General features: G+C 35.6%; 1 protein-coding gene across 1 annotated transcript; it reads left to right on the forward strand.

Moving 5' to 3' along the window:
• The first annotated feature begins 422 nt into the window (after window positions 1–422).
• LOC110960802 (X-linked retinitis pigmentosa GTPase regulator-like) lies at window positions 423–27,973 on the forward strand. The gene is made up of 18 exons (XM_051942340.1): window positions 423–798; window positions 2,495–2,620; window positions 3,713–3,805; window positions 5,751–5,813; window positions 5,901–6,059; window positions 6,140–6,289; window positions 7,801–7,959; window positions 8,504–8,659; window positions 8,734–8,858; window positions 11,400–11,591; window positions 12,352–12,538; window positions 13,751–13,899; window positions 14,003–14,062; window positions 15,871–17,778; window positions 22,243–22,395; window positions 22,484–22,529; window positions 24,619–24,737; window positions 25,832–27,973. The coding sequence occupies exons 1-18, from the start codon at window positions 768–770 to the stop codon at window positions 26,009–26,011; spliced, it is 4,056 nt and encodes a 1,351-aa protein (XP_051798300.1). The 5' UTR covers window positions 423–767; the 3' UTR covers window positions 26,012–27,973.
• The last annotated feature ends 9 nt before the right edge of the window (window positions 27,974–27,982 follow it).

Raw genomic sequence — 27,982 nt, forward strand, 5'->3', positions numbered from 1 at the left:
TTTGTAGGATCTTAACATTACTGCTGAAATTTGTCAGGTAAATGTGCATAATTACACACACTTTGAGTCCTAATCTTAACATGTTAATTGGTAGGAAAACTTGTATTTTACATATTATCATAATGTTAATATTAAAATTAGTCGAATAAATGTGCATGATTTTAAAATCTTAATTTCAATATTCACATTAGTCAGTATAATTGTATTTTATATATCATTGTAGGCTTTTAACTGTAGTATTTAAATTATTCAGATACATTTGTAAAATTAAGAATATTGACCTTAATATTTGAAGTTGTTGCAAAAATTAGAAAACACTCAGGCTAAAACAGCTGTTCTTGGTTAATAACAATGACTTATCCTTGCTATTACGGTTTGATTGCTTTAATTACTTCTATTGGCATATTGCTTTTTTGCATTTAATTTAATAGTTATTTTTTGTTGCCTCCTGGTTGTCCTGTTAAGTCATGTTTGTATAAATAAAGTTAATATTATTTTTATTATTATTATTTTTATCTGGATCCTGAGAACTTTGTGAAGCGTGATCGCTTCTAAAGTGGTGTAAAATAGAGTACTTAGTTACTTTGGGAGATGTATTTCCACTCAGATCGAAGAAATCAACGTGGCGCTGTCCCTTTAAGAGGCACGTCATCGGTGTCGTAGCCTAGGAGAAGTTTTGTTTACTTCCGGGTTGTCAGGCTAGGAAAACAAGAGGGGCACCAACACGCCCACAAACACCGACCAAAGCGGATTAAAGTCCCACAGAGATGGCAGGGGAGCCTGAGGATGAGATACCGGGTAAATTACCGCAATTATTTACGCTTTTTCCCGCCACCGGGACTTCACGGCGGAGCGTTCGGAACGTTAGCCGTTATCTGGCTAGTTAACGGCGCTGCTGGGAATTAGCTTCTGCTTTAGCTCGCAGGCTAACGGATAACTTTCTCCGCCGTAACCGGGCATTGAATTTGTTATTACGCTGCTTTAATCCTCACTGCTGCTTTAGCTTGTTAGTTTATTCGCTGTTTATGTAGTTCCTGTACTGTTTTCTTTGTTAACTTGAGAAGTTGTGAAATATTAATGCGCATCTGTGAACCCTCAGATGTTTAAATCTGGCTTTTAACAGCTCTTTCTTCATTTACACACAACCAGTAACACACAACTACTTTACCTAGATTACATTTCACCATTTTATTGTATTTATCTGACTGCTGTAGCTGCTATGAGTATTTTATAAACACACGTGGTCAAATATGATACATTGTTACAGTTTAAACCGCAAAAAAGTGTAAAAATAAGTAAAACAACTTCAGTTTAACGAGTTACAACAAATAGAAGGCTGCTTACACATTAATGCATTAGTAATAGCGCAAGAAAATAATTTAAAGTACTTCATTTTTAACATTGCTCTTAGTTTTGCTGAGAATTCAGTTTAATTTTGTCATTTTTTTGCTTGTAATTATATTTTTACATGTACAAGATGTCACTTTTACTTATATTAAAGATCTTTACATTTAAATAATCAATTGTTATATAACAGCTGTAGCTAGTGTGGCACTTTTACAGATCAAATATGATGCATAACTCATCAAATCGTGTAAAAAGAAGTAAAAACAAATTTCATTTTGTGAGGATACCATGATGAAATGCTGTTTACACACTGATCCATCAGTATTAGTACATGAATATCATGATAAAGACCAAATGCTCACTGTTTTTGATACTTTGCAGGGAATTATTTCTACTATTCCTTAACTTTACTTAAGTTTTGCTTTTGATTGTGTTTTTATATTTACAAGTCAGATTTTTCTACTTTTTTAGGACATATTTTTCTACTTATATTTACATTTTTAGCTCATTTTTTGCTTGTATTTATATTTTTGTGTTTTATATTTTTAGGACATATTTTCCTTATGTTTTTCTACTTATCTTTATAGTTTTAGGACATATTTTTCTACGTATATTTATATTTTTGGGTCATCATTTTCTACTTATGTTTATACTTTTCAGCCCATAAGTGATTAGTTTATTGACAGAAAAGTAATTTAACCTTTTTTGATGATCAGTGAATCATTTTCAGACAAAACAATGCTGAATTTTCCTGCTTTTCTTTGTCTTGCATCATTGCAAAATCAACGTTCTTGTGTGTTTTTCAGCTCTTCTGAAAAAAATGTGTCATAATTAATCATTTAGCTTAAAAACATTGGTAGATAAATTTAAAATAGACACTTTTTAACAGTAGGACATTGATTATTTTAGTTTTAGTTTACACATGAAAAGCTCTGTAACTAATAAACCCACACATTTAATACATAAATTATCAATAAATCTGAAAATAAACCACTAAAGCTGCTGGATTCAAAGTAAAGTCTTCAGGTTGTTTCATTTGTTTGATGACGTTGTGCTTTAGTGGATCGTTAACTTCAGTCGTTCGTTTCTTTTCTGTGTCTGTGAATCATTTTTTCTTCTTCAACCGTTTCTGTTTCTCTTCTTCCAGACTCGGGGGCAGTTTTCACTTTTGGAAAGAGCAAGTTTGCCGACAACATTCCCAGTAAATTCTGGCTAAAAAACGACGTTCCACTGAAAATAGCTTGTGGAGACGAACACACGGCCTTATTAACAGGTGAGAAAAATAGAAATGTTTTCATTTGTATCGTCTAAATTCTGATTTTAATTTGTAGTTTTTGACGTGTTTAGTAAATTAGACTGTAATCAAAAATGATCTGAAACATTTTCAAGCCTGTATTTAAACGTTTTCACTCACACATGTATATAAAATGCTATAAAAACGTAAACTATATGTCTTAATCAATGAGCTTTAATGGAGACTTTTAGTTTGAAGTTTTCTTGTTTTTAGATAACGTCAATGAATCTGATTTTCTACATCTTAATTTTTATTTTAACATGTTATACATATTATTAATTATATTTATATTTTAGTTTTTGGATTTTAAAAAATATATATTTTTTAGAATATCTCAATAAATTACATTTTTACATCCCATTTTTCAACTTCTTTGTTTTTTGAATGTAATGTTTCCAAAAAAATTAAATAAAATGTACATTTATATTTAAAATTTAGGCTTTACATAGCTCTTAACTATGTTTTTCCTCAAAAAAATGGACATTTATATTTTTAAAATATAAAATCCTCTATCTTTTTAAAATTGTGTCAGCTAATTAGATTTTTTTAATTTATTTATTCATTTATTTTTTTTGAGTTAGGTTTATTGAACTGAAATGTCTTTTTCTGTCAGACTTTAAAAAATATTTTGATAATGTGGAAATTTTTTGTGTCTTTTATTGTGTTCTTAAAATATTTTTTCTTCATTTTTTCTCAAATATTTCCTTTTTTAATGTGATTATATTTAATTTTTCATTCACAATTTCATTTAAAAAAATATTTCAGCAAATAAATATACAAATTTCTGACTCAAATCAAAACCTAACATTTTACTTTCTAAAAGAATTCATTAATATTCATAAATCTTCTTCTTATTTGTGCTGGAGCTTTATATTAGTTGTAAAGTTTGTCACTCAGTTTGAGATAAGCTACTATTTCTACATCAAATTAACATAATTAACTTGTGTTTCTGCTCAGTAACGTGACTGTAAAAGCTGTTTGTTTTCTATTAGCAGTGACATATTTGAAGATTTTTCTGATGTAATGACAGAAAACGTTCTCAGAGATCCACCGGTGTTTATGTCTCCACAGAAAATGGAAAACTCTTCATGTTTGGCAGCAACAACTGGGGTCAGCTGGGTCTGGGCTCCAAACTGACCGTCAGCAAACCCACCTGTGTCAAAGGTTGGTCTTTAAATTCAGCAAAAAGAGGAAGACAAACTGTTACAATAGGAAACTAAACAGATCTGCTGAGGATCTGTCATCGCTGTAATCCCAGTCAGGAGGGTCTTTAATCTGCTTTAATCCGGAGACACTCACTGCTAATTTAAAAGGAAGCTTCACTCAGCAGATAAACGTTCTGTTCTGTAAAAGCTTCCTACTGTTCTCTGTGAGAAGGTCAAACTGGAATTCAGGTTCATTCTGAACATTAAAAATAGCTGCATGGCAGAAAAAAACACCAGAAAAATATGCTTACAAGTGTTTTCCAGAGCTTTCAGACGGCGTTTGCTGAATCATGCTGATGTAATAACACAATTAGAACTACATTATTGTTAGATTATGTTTCTATTTTTAGGTCATCTGTCTACTCATGTCTATATTTTTTGCTTATATTTTTCTACTTATGTTTATATTTTAATGGTTTATATTTTTAGGTCAGAATTTTTAAGATATATTATTCAAAATTTTATGGTAATATTTCTCTACTTATCTTTATATTTTTAGGACTTTTTAGGACTGTTATTAGGAGATTTTTAAGACATACTTTTGTACTTGTGTTTATATTTTTAGAACATATTTTTCTACATTTTATGCTTATATTTTTCTACCTATGGTTATATCTTTAGGACATATTTTTCTACTTATATTTATATTTTTAAGACATTTTTTAAAACTTATATATATATTTTAGGACATATTTTTATATTTATATTTTCTGACATATTTTCCTGTATTTTATGCTTATATTTTCTACTTCTGTTTTTATCTTTTGGAAATATTTTTCTACTTATATTTATATTTTTAAGACATATTTTATATTTATATTTTTCTATATTTTATGCTTATATTTTTTCTACTTCTGTTTATATTTTAAGGACATATTTTTATTTATGTTTAGATTTTGTGACTTATTTTTTCTATATTTTATGCTTATATTTTTCCACCTATATTTATATTTTTAGGTCAAATTTTTCTACTTATATGTATATTTTTAGTATGTATTTTTAGTTGTGTTTATATTTTTATGGTTTGTGCTTTTAGTTCATATTTTTCTGCTTATCTTTATATTTTTTGGATGTGTTCTTCTAAATGTGTTTATATTTTTAGAACATATTTTTCTATAATTTATGCTTTTATTTTTGTACTTTAGTTCATACTTTTAAGAAAATATTTTTCTACAAATGTTTACATTTTTAGGTCATATTTTTCTACTCATGTTTTAGTTTTTCTAACATATTTTTCGTTTGTATTTTTCTACTCATATTTATATTTTTAGGACATATTTTGTTATTTACTTACGATTATATTTTTAGGAGATATTTTCTTATTTGCTTATGTTTATATTTTTATGGTTTAAATTTTTATTTCAATTTTTTCTATTTATGTTTATATTTTATGCTATTATTTTTCTACTTGTAGTTATATTTTTCAATATTTTATGTTTATATTTTTAGGAGATATTTTTCTACTTTTCATTGTAAGGACATATTTTTCTGCTGACACTGGACAGATTTTTGTACTTACATTTACATTTTTAAGAATTTTTTATTTGTTTATATTTTTAGATCATATTTTTCTACTCATGTTTCTGTTTTCATATTTTTCTAGATTTCATGCTTAGATTTTTATACTTATGTTTATATTTTTAGGACATATTTTTCTACTTATGTTTTTATTTTTAAGAGGTTTTTCCCTGCTTTTTAAGAACAGATTTTTCTACTGATGTTTATATTTTTAGGGGGTATTTTTCAGCTTTTTAAGGGCATATTTTCTACTGATGTTTATATTTTTAGAAAGTATTTTTCAGCTTTTTAAGAACATATTTTTCTACTGATGTTTATATATTTAGGAAGTATTTTTCAGCTTTTTAAGGACATATTTTTCTACTGATTATTATATATTTTTCCAGCTCTGAAGTCGGAGAAGGTCCAGCTGGTGGCCTGTGGAAGGAACCACACGCTCATCTGCACGGGTCAGTGTTCGACTCCCAGCCGTGTTTTCGTCTCACCTGCAGCCGAACATTAAACTCCGTTAAACGTTTCCCGTTTTCTCCGCTCAGCTCAGGGAAAACTTTACGCCTCTGGAGGAAACAGCGAAGGCCAGCTGGGGCTCGGAGACTGCAACGAGCGGACGGCCTTCTGCAGAGTCGACTTCTTCAACTCACACGGACCGATCAAGATGCTGGCCGCCGGTTCCAACACCTCCGCTGCTCTCACAGGTGGAATCCCTTCACGTGTGTAACCTGTTTTATGTGTTAAAAGGTGAGTTTTGATTTGTTACCTGATGCTGTTACTGCAGCGAGCGGACGGCTGTTCATGTGGGGCGACAACACCGAGGGTCAGATCGGTTTGGGGAAGGAGAGTCAGGCGTCCTCGCCACAGGAAGTCGGCGTTGGACGACCAGTCAGCTGGGTGTCCTGTGGATATTACCATTCTGCTCTAGTCACAGGTGAGCAGGGTTGAGATCCACGTAAACTACACAAAATAAACAGAGATGAGATCCACGTAAATGATATAAATAAACAGAGATGAGATCCTTATAAATTATGTAAATAAACAGAGATGAGATCCTTATAAATTATGTAAATAAACAGAGATGAGATCCTTATAAATTATGTAAATAAACAGAGATGAGATCCTTATAAATTATGTAAAAAAAAAAGAGATGAGATCCTTATAAATTATGTAAATAAACAGAGATGAGATCCACGTAAATTATGTAAATAAACAGAGATGAGAGCCACGTAAATTATGTAAATAAACAGAGATGAGATCCACGTAAATTATGTAAATAAACAGAGATGAGATCCGCGTAAATTATGTAAATAAACAGAGATGAGATCCATGTAAATTATGTAAATAAACAGAGATGAGATCCTTATAAATTATGTAAATAAACAGAGATGAGATCCTTATAAATTATGTAAATAAACAGAGATGAGATCCACGTAAATTATGTAAATAAACAGAGATGAGATCCACGTAAATTATGTAAATAAACAGAGATGAGATCCACGTAAATTATGTAAATAAACAGAGATGAGATCCTTATAAATTATGTAAATAAACAGAGATGAAATCCTTATAAATTATGTAAATAAACAGATGAAATCCTTATAAATTATGTAAATAAACAGATGAGATCCACGTAAATTATGTAAATAAACAGAGATGAGATCCACGTAAATGAAATAAATAAACAGAGGCCATATTTTTAAATCAGCCAGTCAGATGCCAAAGAAGAACTTAAAATGTCTGAAGGAAAACTCATTTCAGGTTCGTTTTTTTTTGCCATTTTTTCCCAACAAAAAGAATTCGAATAAAGTCCCGAATGATCAAAATCTTTGCAGTTTTAAATCCCTGTACACATGTTGAACTATATATATTTTTAATTTCAGCAAAATGCCGTATTTTACTGGGATGTTTTGTTTGAAAATTGGATTAAAATTGGATTCGAATTTTCAAATTTTTTTCCTTCCCTTTTTTTGTTTATTTGATTTATTAAATTTAACGGAGTTTTGTTTTGTTTTGTTTTTGCAATTTTAAATTAGCTTATGTGGGCAAAAAAAATGAATAAAGTCTTGAATTATCAAAGCTTTGTAGTTTTAAATGCTTGTACTCAATTTTTTTGTTTTTGATATTAATTAATTTGCTAAAATATTTTTAAATTAGTCTTCGAATAAATCTTATAATTTATCCAAGCTTTTCTTATGTTCAAAAGTTTATCTTACGTTTTTATTTGAATTTATTATTTTATTTTAGTATTTACATTTTGTGACTGTTTGGTTTTTTTTGTTTTTTGTAAAGATTTTTGACTCAAAATTTGACTTTGGAATTCTGTGGTCTTCATCAAATATAGGTAACATGCCAACAGTCGTTACTGTGACAGTAGGGCAGCAGACCATGGAGCTTATTGAGCTGTTTGATGGATTAAATGAGCGTCTGTTCGTCTGTCCTCAGTGGACGGAGCTCTGTTCACCTTCGGGGAGCGGGACAGCGGTAAACTGGGTCTGGGCACCGACCAGCTGCCGGGACATCGAGTCCCTCAGCTGGTGAAGAGCATCAAGCAGAGAGTGAAGCAGGTGGCGTGTGGAGGCGGCCACACGGTGGCGCTAACAGGTAGAAAGAACAGGAAGTCAGCATGTCACTTCCTGTTATACGGCTCACACTCGTTCCTGGATGTTTTCATTTAGTTTAGTTTTATGGAGCGATACAAAGAAAAGACCATTTTTATTTTGTTTTTATGTTATTAAATATTTAATTTATTGTTCTGCACACATTTATTAGTATTATGTTTTAACTTTTTTAAAGTAATAAAAAGCACATTTTTGTTACTTTCAGTGTGCTTTTTGGTATTTTTACTCAGCTTTTAGTCAGATATCTCTAGTTATGTTTTATTATTATTTCTTTTTTTTTTACTTCATTTATGAATTGAATTTTTATTTCCCCTGCTGAGGGGTAATCTTCCTAATATTTTTAGATTTTATAATATTACAATGTAATAAACCATGAAATATACCAATAAATTCTGGGGAAATCTTGAGATCAGACCTGAACATCTTCCTATATTTTCTCGGCCTCCATATCTCTGTTGTGAGTTTAAACTGAATTAATGAATGAAGGTTAATCACTTTATTCACCGAGTCTCTTTGTCGTCTTCCAGAGGACGACGTCTACACGTTCGGCCTCGGCCAGTTCGGACAGCTCGGTCACGGGACGTTTATCTTCGAGTCTCGGCTGCCCCGCCTGGTCGAACATTTCAAGAAGGGTCGAGTCCGTCAGGTGTCCTGTGGAGAGAACCACACGGCCGTCATCACAGGTAAACCACACCTGGTCGGGTAACAGACAGCTTCTAGTCAGATGGTTTCACTAAAGCCTCTCCACTGATTTCAGACGGAGGTTTGCTGTACACGTTTGGAGACGGAAGACACGGAAAACTGTGTCTGGGAGAAGAAAACTTCACCAACCAGTTCAAACCGACTCTGTGTCCGCGATTCCTCAAGTATAACGTCAAAGCAGTGGGTGTTCTCAGCTCATTTCATTTATTTATGTGTCATGATTTTAATATCATGCTACATTTCTTATATTTTTTTCTTTTTTTTTAACATTTTTTAAATTTTCGTTATTTTTTAAATAGTTTAAATCAATATATAGAAAGATGTTTTCTCCCCCATTTCCCTACGTCTTTATTTTATTATTTAACATTTTGTTAAAGTTAGACAATTTGTTTTTATATATATTTATTGTGAACTCATTGAGTGCTGAGTTCATGGTTTTATAAAAATGCATTTAATAGTTAAACATTACTTTTATGACCATGTAAGAATGCATTTATTTTAAACATTATTATACATGCTTTATCTTTATAAATTTATTTTATTATTTTTTACATATACTTCATTTGATTCATTTTTTTTTTTTAGTTTTTTGTCTCTTGAAATTTATTATATTTTTAGAATTTGTGGTTTTATACATTTATTGTATATGATACATTGTGCATGTGCATAAGTTTTTTGTTCATTTACATTTAAATTAGAAAAAGCTAAATTTCTTATATTTATTTTTTTTACTATTTTTGTAATTTTTTTATGTGAGTACTATAGTTTTTTCTATTTTTATACATGGGTTATATTTTAGTATCATTTCTGCTGTGTTTTTTATTTTCTGCATTTTTTTAAATACTATTTTTGTATATATGAGTGTTTTATATTTAGTATTTTTTCTAGTTTTCTACTTGGATTATATTTTAGTATACTTTCTGACGTGTTTTTGTGGGGTTTTTTTCAAAGTTTTTGTAAATACTATTTTGGAATTCTTCTGCATGGATTATATTTGGATAATTTCTTGTGCATTTTTTTTTATTTTTTAAATTTTTTGAAATACTATGTTTGTACAGGAGGGGAAGCAAAAACGTCCTCTTGACAAATTTGAATGTCCTTCCCAAACGGTGAGAGTAATCAAAACAATAATCAAAATCAAAGTTCCTTACCTTTAACCAATCTTTTTAGTATTTGTCAGACCTTGGTGCATTGTGAAGTGAGCTAACAACAAGCAAAACACAATAGGGTTTGTGATCTCCTGGATGCCCAAATCCTTCAGAAGGACATTGCCAAGATTGTTGGCATCAGTGAGAGGACCATTCGCCGCATCCAGCATGCCAGACAATCCAGCTTGTTCACCAAGAGATCTCCAGATGGTCCTGGGAGTCTTGGGCTCAGATGGCAATAAGATGCCCCCCTACTTCTTCAAGCCAGATCAGAAAATTGGGGCTGATGTGTTCTGAGATACACCGTTTTGCCCTGGCTGAGGGCCACTTACCCTGACAACAACTATGTGTGGCAGCAAAATGGGGCTCCTGCTCACACATCAATCAAGGTCCAAAAGTTCTGTGAGTAGAATATGGCGAACTTCTAGCCCAAAGGCATTTGGCCCCGAGCTCACCTGATCTAAACCCCCTGGATTTTTTTCTGATGGGGCACCAATGAGTTGAGGACTAATGCCACCCCTCATGCCAATATGGATTTACTTAAAGGCATTAGAGGAGATTTAATTTCCTACGACTTTGAACGTAGCATGCGCACATACAACCTCTCCCTCACCCCCCTCTAACCTCCCCCCCTTAACATTTACGAAGAAACGCCCCCCTCCAGAAACTTGCGTAGGACTCGTGAAGTTGTCTTTTACGGCTGGGTCCCCCTGGATCTTTATCTGCAATTATGTAAAAAAAGATGAGCAAAACAAGTCACCAGCTAACTACGAAGCTATACCAAAGCAACACATACAGAAAACACGTAAGTCCAAGGCGTACGTAATCTACGTAACTAGGCCTGAGCCGTAAGATTTTTGATTGACAGGAAAGAGAGCAAACCAAACGCCTCGGTCCGAGCGCGTTGATTGGCTGATGTTTTTCAGGTCCTGCCATGTCCACAGTTATTTTTTAGAAACCATACATACAAGTCCACTAAAGGTCAGTATATTCATTTTATGTGAATCAGACAAATTAAACAAAAAAAAACATCCTCCATAATGCCTTTAAGGCTGCATTCTCCAGGGAATGGGAGGCCTACCACAAGGAGGATATCAGGAGGGCCTGTGCCTCTTTCAGAGGCTGTATCGAGGCCTTCATCATGGTTGATGGAGGACATATTGAATAAACATGTTCTGAAAGCTTTAAATTTGTGTTCTTCAAGAAATCAGTTCAAAATTCCAAAGAATAAAAAAGTTATACCCATTTATAGTTGTTTTTACCTGACAGGACATTTTTGCTTCCCCACCCTGTATTTTTTTATTATTATTTATGACTCATATATTTAGTGTTTTTTTCTATTTTTCTAGATGGATTATATTGTAGTATAATTTCTTGTGTTTTTTGCTCATTTTTGCATTGTTTGAAATATTTATTATTTTTGCTTTTAGAAATGTATATCATTTTATTTTTTTGTTTTTATATATACCTTTATTTTTAATGTAAATTCACATTTACACATTTGTTGGTGTGTATTTCATGCTATTTTTAGATTTCATTATTGTTATTGTGGTTTATGTCCGGGTGTGTCCAGGCAGCCTGCGGCGGCTGCCACATGGTGGTGTTGGCTCGGCCGAGGGATGACGGCTGCAGTGACGTGACTCTGGAGGACGACGACGTGACGGAGGATTACCTGCAGAAATCCTACGTGGAGCTGCTGGGAGACTCTGTGGACTCCTCAGCCCTGCAAAGGACCCTCTCTGCCCGGGTTCGCAGGAGGGAGCGGGTAGGTGTCGATTTTTACCCCCTAAACAAGGAAAAGCGCCTCATTGATCTTTCTGTGGAAAACTGAGTTGTGTCATCTGTGAAGAAAATCACCAAAAAAACTAAGAAAAACTCAGACACAAACTGAATAACACAATCAAACGCTGCCAGCTTTTAATCTTCCTAAAGTAAGATCTAATGCAGTCACATAGAGCTGTAAACGTGTGAATATTAGTCCTTAGCAAGACAATATCACACAAATTTATGCCTAAAAGCCAACATGAGCAAGACTTCAGTGTTGAAGTTGCCGCGCTGTCACCTTTTAAATGCAAAGCAGGTAATAAACAAAACTTAGATTTTCCACAAATATTTGGGTGCTTATCCAGATTTTGTAGGATTTTTACTCCTTAAATCACAATTTTATAGCCAATTATTACTCAGACTTTCGATGTTTTCCCTTAATTTTGTGAGTTTTACCATAATTTTTAATGATTATACACAAATTTCTATGTGCTTACAGAAATCTTCAGGCCATGTACCTAAATTTCCAGAGATACTTGACACAAATACACTAATTGGGTGTTTATTTTAATTTCTACATTTTTTAAAATCTATGCAGGTTATTTGATATTCAGTTCTGTAATCATATTTGAAGTCTTTAATTCAACGGTTTCATTGCAAGAATTTCCTTCAAGGTTAATAAAGTTCTGTTTTATTTGAAATGAGATTTAATATATAATCAGTATTTAAAATAAAGAGAAAACATGATCCCTACTCTGCAGGAGCGATCTCCAGACCAGTTCGGTCCCATGTTCCGAACGCTGCCCGCCATGACGCCCGGCTACCTCCAACCACCGCTGCCAGTCTCCAGCCAGACTATCCCACCCAGACTTCCTCCAGCTGAGCTGAACCCCAGAAAGGTGCTCAACGGCACTCACCAACATGGAAGCGCAGGGTCAAACCACCAGGGTACCTACCTCACACCTCACCTCCAAGTTTACACCAACATGTAAACGTTTTACTCTATAGCAAAAGTCTGTTTATCACTTTTTACCTGCTTCTGTCATCCTCTCTGCTTCTTCAGCATTCATTGTCATTCCTACACAGCTTTTAACGCTCTGAACCCTGAGGACCTTTGGAGTAATTACATTTTTCCTCACTGCTGGCCTCATTTTTCTCTGCAATCTAAATTCCTGCACCTCCATGGAAACAGAATGAAGAAGCAGAGAGAACTCAAAAACGTCTTCTTGCGAAATTGAAATCACAAAATTCCGGAATTGAAATCATAACATTCCAGAATTCAAATCACAACATTCCAGAATTCAAATCATAACATCTCAAAATTTGAATCAAAACTTTCTGGAATGCAAATCACAACATTACGAAAGTCAAATCAAAACATTCCAGAATTCAAATCATAACATCTTGAAATTCAAATCATAACATTTCGCAATTTGAATCAAAACATTCTGGAATTCAAATCACAACATTCCAGAATTCAAATCAAAAAATTCCAGAATTCAAATCAAAAAATTCCGGAATTCAGATCATAACATCTCGAAATTCAAATCATAACATTTCGCAATTTGAATCAAAACATTCTGGAATTCAAATCACAGCATTCCAGAATTCAAATCAAAATATTCCGGAAATCAAATCAAAACATTCCAGAATTCAGATCATAACATCTCGAAATTCAAATCATAACATTTTGAAATTTGAATCAGAACATTTTGAAATTTGAATCAAAACATTCCGGAATTCAAATCAAAACATTCCAGAATTCAAACCATAACATCTCGAAATTCGAATCGTAACATTCCAGAATTTAAATCAAAACATTCCAGAAATCAAATTTTAACATTCTACAATTCAAATGATAACATCCTGGAATTCAAATCAGAACATTCCAGAATTAGAATCATAACATTCCAGGATTCAAAATCGGAACATTCCGGAATTGAAATAAACATAATAAATAAACTAAACAAACAAGCTCTGAAGTTCGAATCATTACATACAAGAGGTTTCAGAGGGTTAACGATTTTTTCTTTAAAGCTGCCGATAAAGATTCTCACACTCCTTGTTAGGTCGGACTTGTCGTCAGCTGAATATTCAATTAAATACCTAACGGAGACATAAATAAGGCAGCGCAGCTCTCCAAAACGTCTTTTTTTATAGCCTTTGAAGCTTCAAACCTTCTAACGCTGCAGAATGGTGCTGTCCTGTTTCCAGAGCGTCCAGAGGCCGAGACCGGCAGCGTTGTGGAAAGTCTGACAGACACCGACAGCGTCAGAGGCCTTGGAGAAACCACAGACTTCCTCAACATGGTGGGAGAACGCCGGGTTTATCTGAAGACTTTCTGTCGGACATGAAAACATGAAACATGTCAGATTTTTTGCAGCTCATCCGCTTTCTGTTTCCCCTCTACAGACTCATGTGGTGAAGATGGACCCCGGCGATAAAACACTCACTCTGTCTCCAGTTCAGAAGGTAAAGAAGACTCTTAATATGTTAGAGTCTCTTCATCATCATCCTCTTAACATCTTTCTACACTTTAAACCTCATCAGGCTGGTTGCTGGGGTTGTTTCAGGTTCATTTTTGAAAAAAACTTCACCATTCAGTTGTAAATTGATGCATACAGATGGCCTCAGAGTGTATTTAGCGTTTCCACTGTTTCCAAAAAGAGCCCGTGTTAGTTCTGTGATATAAAGTCAAAAAACAATGAAAAACACCCGAGGTACAGTCAAACATTCAAGTTTAGAGTCACATAAGATTCTTTGTTTTTCTGTACTTTTATTGTGAACTCATTTATTAAGTAATGAATTCATGATATTATAAAAATCACATTTACTGTTTAAACTTTAACATTACTTGTAGGACCATTTAAATGATGTGTTTTTAATTAAAAAAAATATATATATATACCTATCAAAGTATTATATATGCTTTGTGTTTATACATTTATTTTCTTTTTTAACATATATTTTATTGTATTCATTTTCCTTTTTAAAGTTACATTTTTAATTTAAACTTTTGTGACCATAACAATTCTTGTTTTATCTAAAAAAAATTAAAAAATATATATAAATATTATATATGCTTTGCCTTTATACATTTATATTACATTTTTTGTCACATTTTATTTGACTCATTTCCATTTTTAAAGTTAAACTTTGCCTCTGTGACCATTTAAAAAAAAAAGTAAACAACACTTTTATATATCTAAGTACTGTACATGCTTTGTGTTTTTTCTACATATATTCCATTTAATTTATTTGTTATTACACGTTTTTGTTTCTTTTTGAACATCTTTTGTTTTTATCTTTTGTGGTTTTTGTGCATTTATTATATATACGGTAGATTGTACAGAAGGTTCACAGATGATAGTTTGAACATCTAAATTAGAAAAAAGTAAATTTTATTTTATTTTTCATTTTTACTGTTTTTTGTAATGCTATTTTGGGCCTTTTTTGTATATTAGTTTTATATATTTAGTGTTTGTTTTATTTTTCTGGATTATATTTGGACAATTTCTTACATGTTCTTATTTTTTTTACATTTTTTGAACCATTATTTTTGAAATGCTTTATATACGAGTATGATATTTTTAGTGGAGTTTTTTTTATTTTGTCACATGGATTATATTTAGAGGATTTTACGTTTCACATCTAAATTAGAAAAAAGCGCAAATTTTTTGTTATTTTTATCTTTTCTCAATTTTTCTGCAATAGACAAAGTTATAAAAAGCGGTAAAGCTGCACGTTTGAGATCCTTGACCCAGCAAATTTGGGGCATTTATATTGGGGTTCTACAAGTGTATGCACGTATAAACATAGAAGTGTGGAGTGATCTGGGTTATTTTCATTTATTTCATGCATGCAGTGGCACTGAATGGACAGCATTTTGACTTATTCAGAACAAAAGATCAAGTTCTGCTTTCATTTTTCACTCAAATCTGTCAACACTAGTGGATAAACCCAACTGTCTTCTTGGTAAATCCAAAGTTACGTTGCTTCTTCAAAGTCAAGTCGATGTAAAAAGATTGTCTATATAGGAAATCTATCTACATCTTCTTGTTTCTCATCTTTTCTGTCTATTTACGGCACCAAGTAAGACCTGAAACAACCTCATCCACCACCGTGATGAATCAAGACAAGCTAAAAGCAACTTGATTGACCGTCCTTTCTAATTTTCCTTTGCTTGTTGCTTTTTGTGTTTTTTTTTCTTCTGCATGTCTTTTCCTCTCTAATGCATGCCTCTCTTTCATCCTCTTCTTGCTTTCTGGTGCCGAGGATAGAGGAAGGGTAAGAGTGGCAAGGCTGAGAAAGAGCAGAGTCAGAGAAAGGAGAGAAAACCCTCCAGGCACAGCAGTTTCTCTTCGACGTCTCGTAAGAGCGACGTCGCCTCCTCCCCTCGCCGGGCGCTGCCCACCGAGCTGCTGAGGGGCCACGGCGCTCCGTCTGAGAAGAAAACCAAACAGAACAAAGAGAACTTGATCCTGGCCGTGGAGGAGCTGGGCAGGAGGTCCGGTAAAAACAAACCTCCGAGCGTGGCGAACATCAGCAAGGCGGCGTCCAAACAGCGTCACAAACCAGTTCTGGGTAAAAACCAGCTGATCGGGGTCAGCAGGAAGCTAGACGCAGAATCAAAGAAAGTTTTAGGCGGCAGCTCTGAATCTGTAGCGTCAAAAGTTAAGGAGAAGGAGTCTAAAGCGGTGAGGGTTAAAGCCAAACCATTAGTGGTGCAAAGCAAACGCCAGGATTCAACTGCTTCTCATCGGAGTGATGCAGGAAGCGACACGAAACCTAAAGCGGATCTGTCCAAGAAATCCAAGAACGAGAAAAACCGAAAAGAAGCTCAGACCGAAAAGGGGTCGCCAAATCTCGGTCTGCTCGCCGGGGCCGCCTCCCTCGCGGCAGGGTCGATTTTAATCCAAGAAGCGGTGAGTTGCTTCAGCACGCCGTCGCCGTCGGAGAGCAGCCGAGGGTTCCTCAAGGACAAATCGAGAAGCGACGAGTCGGACTCCTTCGCTCTGAGCAACAAATCTGCCGTCAGCATCAACATCATTCCTGCTCCTGAGAGTCCCGAAGAAAGCCGGAGCGAGAAGGAGGCGAGTCAAAGCGAGACGCCGACGGACTCCACAGCCGCCAAACAGCAAGAGGAGGAGGATGAAGAGGAGGAGGAAGGCCAGAGGACGAGTGCAGACGTCAGCGAGGAAGAGGATGTTAGCCACAGCACTGAGAAAGCAACAGAGGATGAAGAGAAAGAGGAAGATGAGGAGGACAGTGACACTCTTCAACCAGAAGACCAGTCAGATTCAGACAAGGAGGAAGATGAGAGCGCTGAGGAAGAGGAGGAGGAAGAGGAGAAAACCAGTGGGGCGACAGGAAGCGAAGACGACACCGAAGAGAAAGAAAGCAAAGGAGGAGACGTGGAGGAGGAAGAGGAGGAGAGTGAGGAAGGGTCGAGTCAAGAGACAGAAAGTAGAGGAGGAGAGAGTGAAAATGATGAAGATGAGGAGGAGGAGGAAGAAGAGGGGAGTTTGGAAAGTGAAGGCGAGGAAGAGGAGAGCGAAAGTGAGTCTTTGAAGTCTTCAGAGGAAAGAGATGAAAGCGAGGTAGAAGAAGAGGAAGAGGAGGAGGAGGAGGAAGAAAAAGAAAGTAGTGCTGAGGAGGAAGAGGAGGAGAGTAGTGAAGAAGAAAAGAGTGAAAATGAGGAGAGTGAAGAAGAAGAAGAAGACGAGAGTAAAGAAGAAGAAGAGGAGGAGGTGGGAGAGGAGGAAGAAGAGGAAGAGGAGAGTGAAAAAGAAGAGCAAGAAGAGGAGGAGGAAGAAAGTGAAGAAGAAAAGGAAGAGGAGAGTGAAAAAGAAGAGCAAGAAGAGGAGGAGGAAGAAGAAGAGGAAGAAAGTGAAGAAGAAAAGGAAGAAGAGGAGGAAGACGAAAATGAAGAAGAAGAGAATGCAGAAAGCAGCAAGGATGATGAAGAGGCTGAAGAAGAGGAAGAAGAAGAAAAAGAGGAAGAGGAGGAGGAAGAGGAAGAAGAGGAGGAAGAAGAGGAGGAGGTGGTTAAAAAGAAAAAGTCAAAAGAAGTCATAAGACAAAGTACGAAATCTGCTAAAACTAGAAAGTCGGGGGTCAAAGGTCAGGCAGCAGGAGAGTCTGAGGAGTTCTGGGACGATGTTTTACCTCAATACCTCTCTCTGAAATGAAACCGATCACTGATCAATACGTCTGTTAGGTTACTGATTAATCAGTTAGACCACGAGATACCAGGAAGTGGTGGAAACTGGAAACTTGTCCCATTGGAGACGCTGTAACCAGAGACAGATTTTTCATTTCTGCTCCATAAGAGTCAAGAATTTCCTTCAGGATTAACAAAATTCTGTCTATTTTAAATGAGCTACATTTTATTATCAGATCTGACATCCACTGACTTACCAAAAACAGCCATTATATCTGAAACAATGCCGCAAAGGAAGGGAGTTTCATTCATTTTTCTGGAGAAAATTGAGTCGAGTCATCTGCAAAGAAAATCGCCAAAAAACAAGGACAAAAGCACAAAGAAACCAAACATTGCTAGTATGTACTCCACCTAAAATGTAGATAAATAGAGCTGTAAACATGTATAAATATTAGCCCTTAGGAAGACAATATCACACAAATTTATAGCCAAAAGCCAACATGAGAAAGACTAATTAAAGTTGCAGTCAACTTTTAAATGCAGTTACTGAGATTTTACACAAATATTTGGGTGTTTCTCCAGATTTTGCAGGATTTTTATCCCTTACATTACAATTTTTTTAGCCAACTATTACTCAGATTTTCCTTGTTTTCTCGTAATTTTTTGAGTTTTACCCAAATTATAAATGATTATACATTAAATTCCGTGTGTTTACGTAAATTTTCAGGTCTCTAAATTTTACACACATACAGTAATTGGATGTTTGTTTTAATTTCTAGAATTTTATTGTCCATGCAGGTTATTCCATATTCAGTTCTTTAATCATATCTGAAGTGTTTGATTCAACTATTTTATTGCTCTTCCCTATTAATCATCAAGTTCTCCACAAATTTACATGTGCTTGCTTGAATTTTCAGACCATGTTTTCGAAATTTTAACCTCAATTTCCAACATATTACACAAATATCATGTGGAATTGTGTCAGAGTCTCGCCAGCATATTTAAAGATTTCACATAGATAAATCGGGTGTTGACTGAATTTGCATTTTAACTTAAGGATTCTGAGTTTTATGTAGACATCTTAATATGCCTAAATGTGTTAGCCTAGCCGCGCTAGACAACCCTCGGCAACGAATTTAATTCTCTGCCAGGGTGGGTCTAGTTACCCTCCATAAGGCTCGAGGCTGGATTCTCCTAAAACTGTCCGGACCAATCACCATGAAGTGTAGAGTCAGAAGGCGGGCGTAACTAAGTGACGACAGAGGCGTGACGATTCTGACAGAAACAACCGGCGCACAATAAACAGTTATCTTTCGACTCGGCTTTGGCCACAGCCCTTAAAGATTTGAAGCTAAAATTCAACTTGAAAGATAAACAAAGGACGGCACTGAAGTGTTTCATTGAGAAGAAAGACGTATTTGGACTTATGCCGACGGGATATGGCAAATCCTTAATATACCAGTTGGCTCCGCTGGTTGGGAAGCTAATGGGACTTAGCCACAATCCACCGGTGCTCTAGGAACTCCATCAGCCTATTCGTTGCACTGATTGGTTGTATACCTACCCAATTGCTGCAGAGGGATTTGAAAGACAACCTTTTAGCCCGCCTCCCTCCCTGTCGAGCGGTCCTAGACCCTTGTGCCTTCAGAACATGGGTCTAGTGCGACTAGGCTATAAATGTATTGCTTTTGAAACCGTTTTAAAGTTGGTGGGTGGGGAGTGGACCTTTGTTGCTTTCTGCAGCTGCAATAATTTCTCCTAGGCTGTGCCTTTCTCCGTTTCATTTGTTTTGCATGTTATAACTGCATTTTTAAGTTGCTTTCTGAGCTTTTTCTGTCGTAACATTCATGCTTTTTGTATTTCCGACCACTCTTTGGCTCCTGTCTCGTCTCTAAATGGCTAAAGTTTGACTTGAGTTTTGCTTTTAAATGCTCTGTTTACTTCTTTTTCCTCAGCAGCCTTTTTTTATTTGCTTGTTTTCTCTCTGCTTCTGTTAATTTGTGTTTTGTTCATTTCATTTCAGTTTTTAAAACACTGATTTGCACTGTGACTACGGTGCAGAGTATGTAATGAAACCAGTGTTCAGTCAGATTCCCAGTACGAAGCTAAACCACCAGTACTCCTAAATTACTCAGACCTTCAGCCTTAATCTCTGACAAATTAAAAGATGTACATTTCTATCTATTTATAGAGGATGTGGGACTTTTCTTTTTCATTTCTGTGCTTTTAATAAAATGTTTTATTTCATTTAGGTCATTTTTGTGTTGTTTTTTTAAGAATTCCTTCTCCTTTTGTTTCATCTTTCTGCCTTTTTTACAGTACATCTGAGCGTATAAACAGAAGCTAATAAGTTGTAGCTGCGATATTTAGTTTTTCTTAATGTTACAGAAAAAAAGTAAAATCATCGCATTTATTGTGAGTAAATAGATAAGTTGCGCCGTGAAAACGTGCATCAATTTCACGTATTTGTCTGTGGAAAATTGAGTTGTGTCATCTGCAAAGAAAATCACCAAAAAACAAAAACAAAAGCACACATGAACTGAATAGCACAGTCGGACACTGCAAAATCAAGTTTTTCTGAGTCTTCATAGAAAACAAAATTGCCTTTTTTGTGAACTGAAACTTAAAACTGAAATTTTGTCAGAGACTCACCAACATGTTTAAAAAAATTTTTTCACAGATTTTCAGTTTCCAGAAGGTTTATCTGGATTTGCATTGTCTCAGTTCGAACCAAAATCAGTTGGATTTTCCTGCTCCAAAGCTACTTTTAGGAAGACCTACATTATATTTTGGTACGACAAAACTAAACTGTATCTAGCCACAAAACAAATCTGGTTTAAACTCACTGAATATTAGAGGAGATGTTCATTTTTGATGATAAATTATAGGTTTTATCATTTTAATTACTGTAAATAAAAAAATCAGCATTATCATTTCTTGAAGTGTTCAGTTAAAGAAATCAGTCAAATCCGATGACAAATGACTGGTGAGTAGCTTTAGGACCTAGAGGAAGCAAAGTTCATGTTTTAATTGCTCTGTGCTCAACAGTTCGCCTTACGTTAGTTTTTAAATGATAAACAACATTTTACAGCATGTGTAGTATTCATAGACTGTATATAAAGATGGACGTAGCATCTGGCTCCAATAATGAAGTCCACCTGGAAGTGTCAAAAACTTGCAATATCACGCCGTCCACTAGGGTTGGCTCCAGAAAGCTTTTTCTCCGTAGACCCCAATTCATTTTTGGAAAAAATAAAATTTGATAGACTGATGTTCTACAGCTCAGGATTTTTTTCCCGTTAGTTTCAGGCGTGAACTAACCGTGACGTCACTCGTTGGTTTCAACGCCGAGAAAATGAAGCCCGGATTTTGCTACTTCCTGGTCGCCGTTTTGGATTTTTTGGAGCCAGTGACGTAAAAAGCGTCATCAAACAGACTGGACCGGAGAGCAACTAGGGGCAGGACCAGTCTATGGGACTGTCAATCAAGTATAGCCACGCCCCCTGCCTCTGCCAACTTTAACGATTTATTTAAAATTCAGTATTGATTTATTTTAAGATCGGCCACCTGATCTCTCATTTTGACCATGAAAACTATATATTGCAAGTTTTTGACACTTCTGGGTGGGCTTCATTTTTGGAGCCAGATGCTACGTCCATCTTTATATACAGTCTATGGTTAGTTTTCATGCTCAAAATGAGAGCTCAGGTGGCCGATCTTAAAATAAATCAATACTGAATTTTAAATAAATCGTTAAAGGTGGCGGAGCCAGGGGGCGTGGCTATACTTGATTGACAGTCTTGTCTGGAATGATTGACAGATCCTTTTATTCCGAAAGCAGCAACAGAAGCCTCTGCAGTAAAATGTGGGCGGGATAAGAGAGTCTTCAGCTCTCAGTCTGTCCTGCCCCTAGTTGCTCTCTGGTCCAGTCTGTTTGATGACGCTTTTTACGTCACTGGCTCCAAAAAATCCAAAATGGCGACCAGGAAGTAGCAAAATCCGGGCTTCATTTTCTCGGCGTTGAAACCAACGGGTGACGTCACGGTTAGTTAAAACCTGGTAGTATTAAAGTCTCTCTCCACTCTCTGATTAAACCCATAAAAACTCCTCGCTGTGCCTCAAAGCTACATATTTAGAAGAATTTATGCACAACAGATCCTCTCACTGGAAAAACTGCAACCGGAGACAGAAGAGAAGAAAAATCTAAAGAAATCTGAAGATGCAGGAGGAGTGTTTGGTGGTTTTCAGGATCAGGTTTGGCTCGTTTTCCTGTCGTGTTTGTGCTGTAGTTCCTTCCCATCACTCCCTGCTGTAGTCTAAAGAAGCTCAGTGCTGCTTGTCAGCTCATTTAAGTCTAAAATTAAAGCTTTTCGTTGTTTTTTTTGCACTACTTCTCATTTCTGCATTTTGAACCTCATTCCTTTGAAGAAAACCTGCCTCCTTAGGTCGCAGTAGTCCTTATTAACATTTTACTCACTCTCTTCATCAGGATTTGACGTGGAGGAAAGGCGAGGAGGTGGGAGACGAGGACGAGGAGGAAGAAGAAGAGGAGGACGCTGATGAGGATGAAGACGCAGAGGAAGAGGAGAACGACACATCTGCATCGTCGACAGAGAAATCAACAGAGGAGACGCAGAATTCTGTAAATGTGCATCACTGAGTAGAAAGTGTTTAAAAGTAACTAACGTTAAATGCCGCTAACATTTAACATGTGATCATCTTCTCTGCAGACAGAAGAGCTGAAAGAAGAGTCTGTACCGGACGGAGAGCAGAAAGGTGACACGGTTCATTCTTAATCTGATAAATCAGGGGTGTTAAACATGAGGCCCACGGGCCAAAACCGGCCCTTCAGAGGCTCCAATCCGGCTCAGCTTTCTAAAGTGTAAAAACTCCAGAGAAGACATTAACTGTAGATTGTAAATTTAAAATAATTTCTGGACCATGACAAGTTGTTTGGATCATGAAGTAAAATACTAGATTGTACTTTTGCCATTTTGTGTCTCATTTTTGTAATATTCAGTCTTGTTTTTGTAGTTTCTTCTCTTTTTTGGCTGATTTTTGTCGTTTGCCTCATGTTTTTGTCATTTTGTGTTTCCTTTCTGTCTCGCTTGTGGTTTTTTTTGTCTGCTTTTTCTTTGCTTTGTTTCTCGCTTTTGTCATTTTTTGTCTCATTTGTGTCATTTGTCCGTTTTTTGTCGCTTTGTAACTTCTTTGCCTCATTGTTTTTGTCTCTTTTTTGTTTTGTGTTGTCTCATTTTTTTGTCATTTTGTCTCATTTTTGGAATATTTTGTCTCGTTTTTGTTGTTTTTTTGTCTTTTTTTGTCAGAGTTTTATCGTTTGTCTCCTGTTTTTGTCATTTTGTTTCCTTTCTGTCTCGCTTTATTCGTTGTTTTGAGCATCAGTTGTCTCGTTTTGTGCTTCCTTTCTGTCTCGCTTGTATTGTTTGTCTACTTTTTTGTCGTTTTGTTTCTTATTTTTGTCCTTTTGTGTCTCGTTTTCTCTTGTTTTGTCTGACTTTTGTCGTTTGTCGTATGTTTTGTCGTTTTGTGTTTCTTTTCTGTCTCGCTTGTGTTGTCTTTTTTGTTGCTTTGTTTCTCGCTTTTGTCATTTTTTGTCTCATTTGTGTCATTTGTCCGTTTTTTGTCGCTTTGTAACTTCTTTGCCTCATTGTTTTTGTCTCTTTTTTGTTTTGTGTTGTCTCATTTTTTTGTCATTTTGTCTCATTTTTGGAATATTTTGTCTCGTTTTTGTTGTTTTTTTGTCTTTTTTTGTCAGAGTTTTATCGTTTGTCTCCTGTTTTTGTCATTTTGTTTCCTTTCTGTCTCGCTTTATTCGTTGTTTTGAGCATCAGTTGTCTCGTTTTGTGCTTCCTTTCTGTCTCGCTTGTATTGTTTGTCTACTTTTTTGTCGTTTTGTTTCTTATTTTTGTCCTTTTGTCTCGTTTTCTCTTGTTTTGTCTGACTTTTGTCGTTTGTCGCATGTTTTGTCGTTTTGTGTTTCTTTTCTGTCTGGCTTGTGTTGTCTTTTTTGTTGCTTTGTTTCTCGCTTTTGTCATTTTTTGTCTCATTTGTGTCATTTTTTTGTCGCTTTGTAACTTCTTTGCCTAATTTTTTGTCTCTTTTTTGTTTCGTGTTGTCTCATTTTTTTGGTCATTTTGTCTCATTTTTGGAATATTTTGTCTGGTTTTTGTTGATTTTTGTCTTTTCTTTGTCAGAGTTTTATCGTTTGTCTCCTGTTTTTGTCATTTTGTGTTTCCTTTCCGTCTCGCTTTATTCGTTGTTTTGAGCATCAGTTGTCTCATTTTGTGTTTCCTTTCTGTCTTGCTTGTATTGTCTACTTTTTTGTCATTTTGTTTCTTATTTTTGTCCATTTGTGTCTCGTTTTGTCTTGTTTTTGTCGTTTTTTGTCTGACTTTTGTCGTTTGTCGCATGTTTTGTCGTTTTGTGTTTTCTTTGTCTTGCTTGTGTTGTCTTTTTTGTTGCTTTGTTTCTTGCTTTTGTCATATTTTGTCTTGTTTGTGTCATTTGTCCATTTTTTGTTGCTTCAAAACTTTTTTGTCTAATTTTTTTAATACTTTGTGTTATATTTGTTGTTATTTTGTCTTTTTTGTCTGACTTTTATTTATTTTTCTTAAGAAATTCCAGTTTGTTCATGATGTTTTGTAAAAAGATAACTCCTTAAATGTGAACTTTTTTGCACTCAAACAAAGAAAACATTTGCTATTTATAGGTTGTTATGCTGTGATTTTACTGGTTGCTTCAGGTCAAGTTGGGCTGAATGTGGAACTAACCTGAACTAAGTTTGTGCTGAATGATTTGTAGAAACTTGATTCTAACAGGGAATAAAAATATCTGATACCAACAGCAGCTGAAATCAGTGAGAATCCTGAAGCTACAAGCGAACAAAAGACAGACGACGACATCAAACCAGCCAACGGGACGACGGACGGCGACTCTAAAACCCAATCAGGCTCCAACAAAAAGGTAGATGTTGCTTTTTCCAACCTGAAACACCAATGTGGCTCATTTAAGACCTTTCATTGCAGAATAAACTTTATTTAACAGCACAAACATGTAAAACAAACTCAAAATTAGAAATGCGTTTAGAAATAACTTGAAAGCAACGTGTTCGAACATTTTTTGTAGTTCGTAAGAGTTACTAATACTAAAACGTGCTTCATAAGAGTCAAGAATTCCCTTCAAAATGAATAAAGTTCTGTCTCATCTTGAATGAGCTACACTTTATTATCAGATTTCACATCCACTGGCTTATCAAAAACGGCTATTATATCTGAAATAAAGCCGCAAAGGAAGGGAGTTCCATTTATTTTCCCGATGTAAGCCTAGAAAAACCTGGAAATGAGCACAATGGATACCAAGAAAAGTCAAATAAACCTTGAAACGACAAAGAAAGATCAAAGACTGATGTTAAACAAGCCCCAAAGGACGAAACACAACCACTTAGGACATAAAAAAGCCCAGAAAGGAGTCAAACAGTGGCACAAAAAACTGCAAAACAACCAAAGACATAAAACAGCCACGAAGCAAAACGGCCACACAAAGAAATAAAACGACCTCAAAACATACCCAGACACAAATTAGTCCAAAGAGATGCGGAAAAACCCCGCAACAACAAAATAAACCTTGAAAAGATGAAAAAGTGCTCTCAAAAAAGTGCTGAATGACCTCAAAGAGCCATTTAGTGACACCCAAAAGATGCAAAACCACAAAAAGACACACAGAAAAAAAATGACACCAAAGGGATGCAAAATGACCACGAGAGATGAAAATGACCCCCAGACACATGATAGAAAGCTGAAACACCAGAAATTACCACAAAGGGAGAGCAAAAAATGTCAAATAAGCCTTGAAAAGACAAAGAAGCAACCACTTAAAACAGCCAAAAAAAGATGCAGATTGGTTCAGAAAATATGTGATTCCAAAGATACTGAACAAAAAATGATATTGAAGTTTCCTTAAAAATAGATATGTAAATCGACACTACCAATGGATCATCATTCAGGCTCTACAAAACAGGAAACAGGAAGTTACTGGCCTGACTTCCTCTCTCCTCTCAGCTCTCTCTCTTCAGACGACTGTCCTCCTCCAGGTCCAGGCAGGCAGACGACGAGGATCCGGCCCCAGCCGAGGCTCCCGTCCAGGAGGAGCCTCCATCTCCAGCCGGGACCCAACAAGGAGGAGGTCTGCAGAGATCTGGAGCCAGAGGGCCTCGATCTGGAGCCTGCAACCTGCTGTAACGGCAGGAAGCGAACCCTCAGGTGGACTCTGGGAAGGTGTGAAAGCAACCAGTGTTGAGCTGCATCGTCCAACGACAACAAACCACCAGGAACAGGCTGAGAAAGACCTCATCTGGGCTTTTTAAAGGAACACTCCACTGAAAATCTCACAAAATCTGCATCCAGACTTTTCACCGACTCTTAACAGCAGCAGTAGGACCTCCAAAGTAGGAATTCAGAGTACAAAAGATGTTTTTTAGATCAATTATCAGACACTGATGGGATTCATCTCCACTGTATTTACTGTATTGTTTACAGTGGACCAAACTAGCGAGCTGAAGTTACAGAGAACTGATTTTCTTCCTGTTTAGTTCCAGATTTTACGTGAAACCCTGCAGTTAGGCCTCCGTTACCAACGGTTACCAACAATTCATCAGTTAAATTTCAAAATGACCCACAAAAGACACAAAATGACCCACAAATAATGCAAAAGGACCCAGGAAATCCACATGACCTACAAAGACACAAAATGGCAAAAATGCAAAAACGACAAAAACGTTGCTCAAAACAATGAATTAAGCGAAACACAAAATGGCAAAAATAAGACAAAAACACAAGCGAGACAAAACGACAAAAACGTGAGACAAACGACAAAAGAAGACGAAGACAAAAAAAATACCAAAAAATACCAAAAAAAGACTAAATATTTCAAAAATGAGACACAAAGCGACGAAAGTGAGAAAGAAAAAATGAGAGAAATGACCAAACAAAAAAGGGCAAATAATTAGACAGAAAAGTTGTAAACCGACAAAGAAATGGACAAATGACAAAAGCAAGACAAAAAATGACACAAACAACACAAACGAGACAAAAAGGAAAAACAAAACGACAAAAACACAACAGAAAATTACAAAAACAAGACAAAATATTACGAAAATGAGGCACAAAGTGACAAAAAAATAGACAAACGACAGAAAAAAGAGACAAAAAATTTGACAAAAAGCTACAAAGCGACAAAAAATAGACAAATTACAAAAACGAGACAAAAAATAACAAAAATGAGAAACAAAACGACAAAAAAATGGGCAGAAAACACCAGGGAGACAGAAAGGAAACACAAAATGACAAAAACCTGAAACAAAACGAACGACAAAAGTCAAGAAGTCGGTCCAAAAAAGACAAAAAAACAAAATATTACAAAAATGAGACACAAAAGAACAAAGAACAATCTAGAATTTCACTTTATGATCAAAACAACTTGTCATGAACTAGAAATTATTTTTTAATTTGTAGTTTTACATATTTACAAAACATAGTTAATGTCTTCTCTGTAAGTTTTACTCTCTACAAAATTGGCCGGATTGGACCCTCTGGAGGGCCGCTTTTGGCCCACGGGCCGCATGTTTGACACCCCTGGTCTAACATATAAAACCTGCAAATATTCACATTTTGAAAGTCTAAAATTAGCATCCGTGCTCAAAAAGAACACATCAGCCACTAAATAATTGAACTAAACCATGTAGAGGAGTTTCTGTGAATGTCTGGATGCTTTAGTCTCCACCTGGATCCACATTTTACAGATTTTATGTGGAGTATTCCTTTATTTCTTGCTGTATTTAGTTTGTTTGTCCGTGTTTGGAGCCACCAGTGAGATCACCCACTACCAGCTGAGCCTCCTCCTGCACCAGTGTGACCAGTAGCTCCCCGTTACTGGCTGCTTTTTTTAATCTTTTAATGGTTCTGTGGCACATTTTTATCTCCAGCAGCTGAGCCTCAACATGTGTGTGTGTGTTTGTGTGTTTTCAAACTGTGAGGATGTAAATAGGATTATTTATTGCAACGTGGTTCCGGAGCACTTTTTGCACTTTTGACCTGTTCGCCTTTCAGAGGAGACGCATCGGTTTTATATTCACACACGATAATCTCATTTAAGCTTTTTAACGTTTGGATTTTTGTGATAACAATAAAGAATTTTGATATGAACTCTGTATT

This window comes from Acanthochromis polyacanthus, chromosome 22, assembly GCF_021347895.1.
Source record: "Acanthochromis polyacanthus isolate Apoly-LR-REF ecotype Palm Island chromosome 22, KAUST_Apoly_ChrSc, whole genome shotgun sequence".
Lineage (NCBI taxonomy): Eukaryota > Metazoa > Chordata > Actinopteri > Pomacentridae > Acanthochromis > Acanthochromis polyacanthus.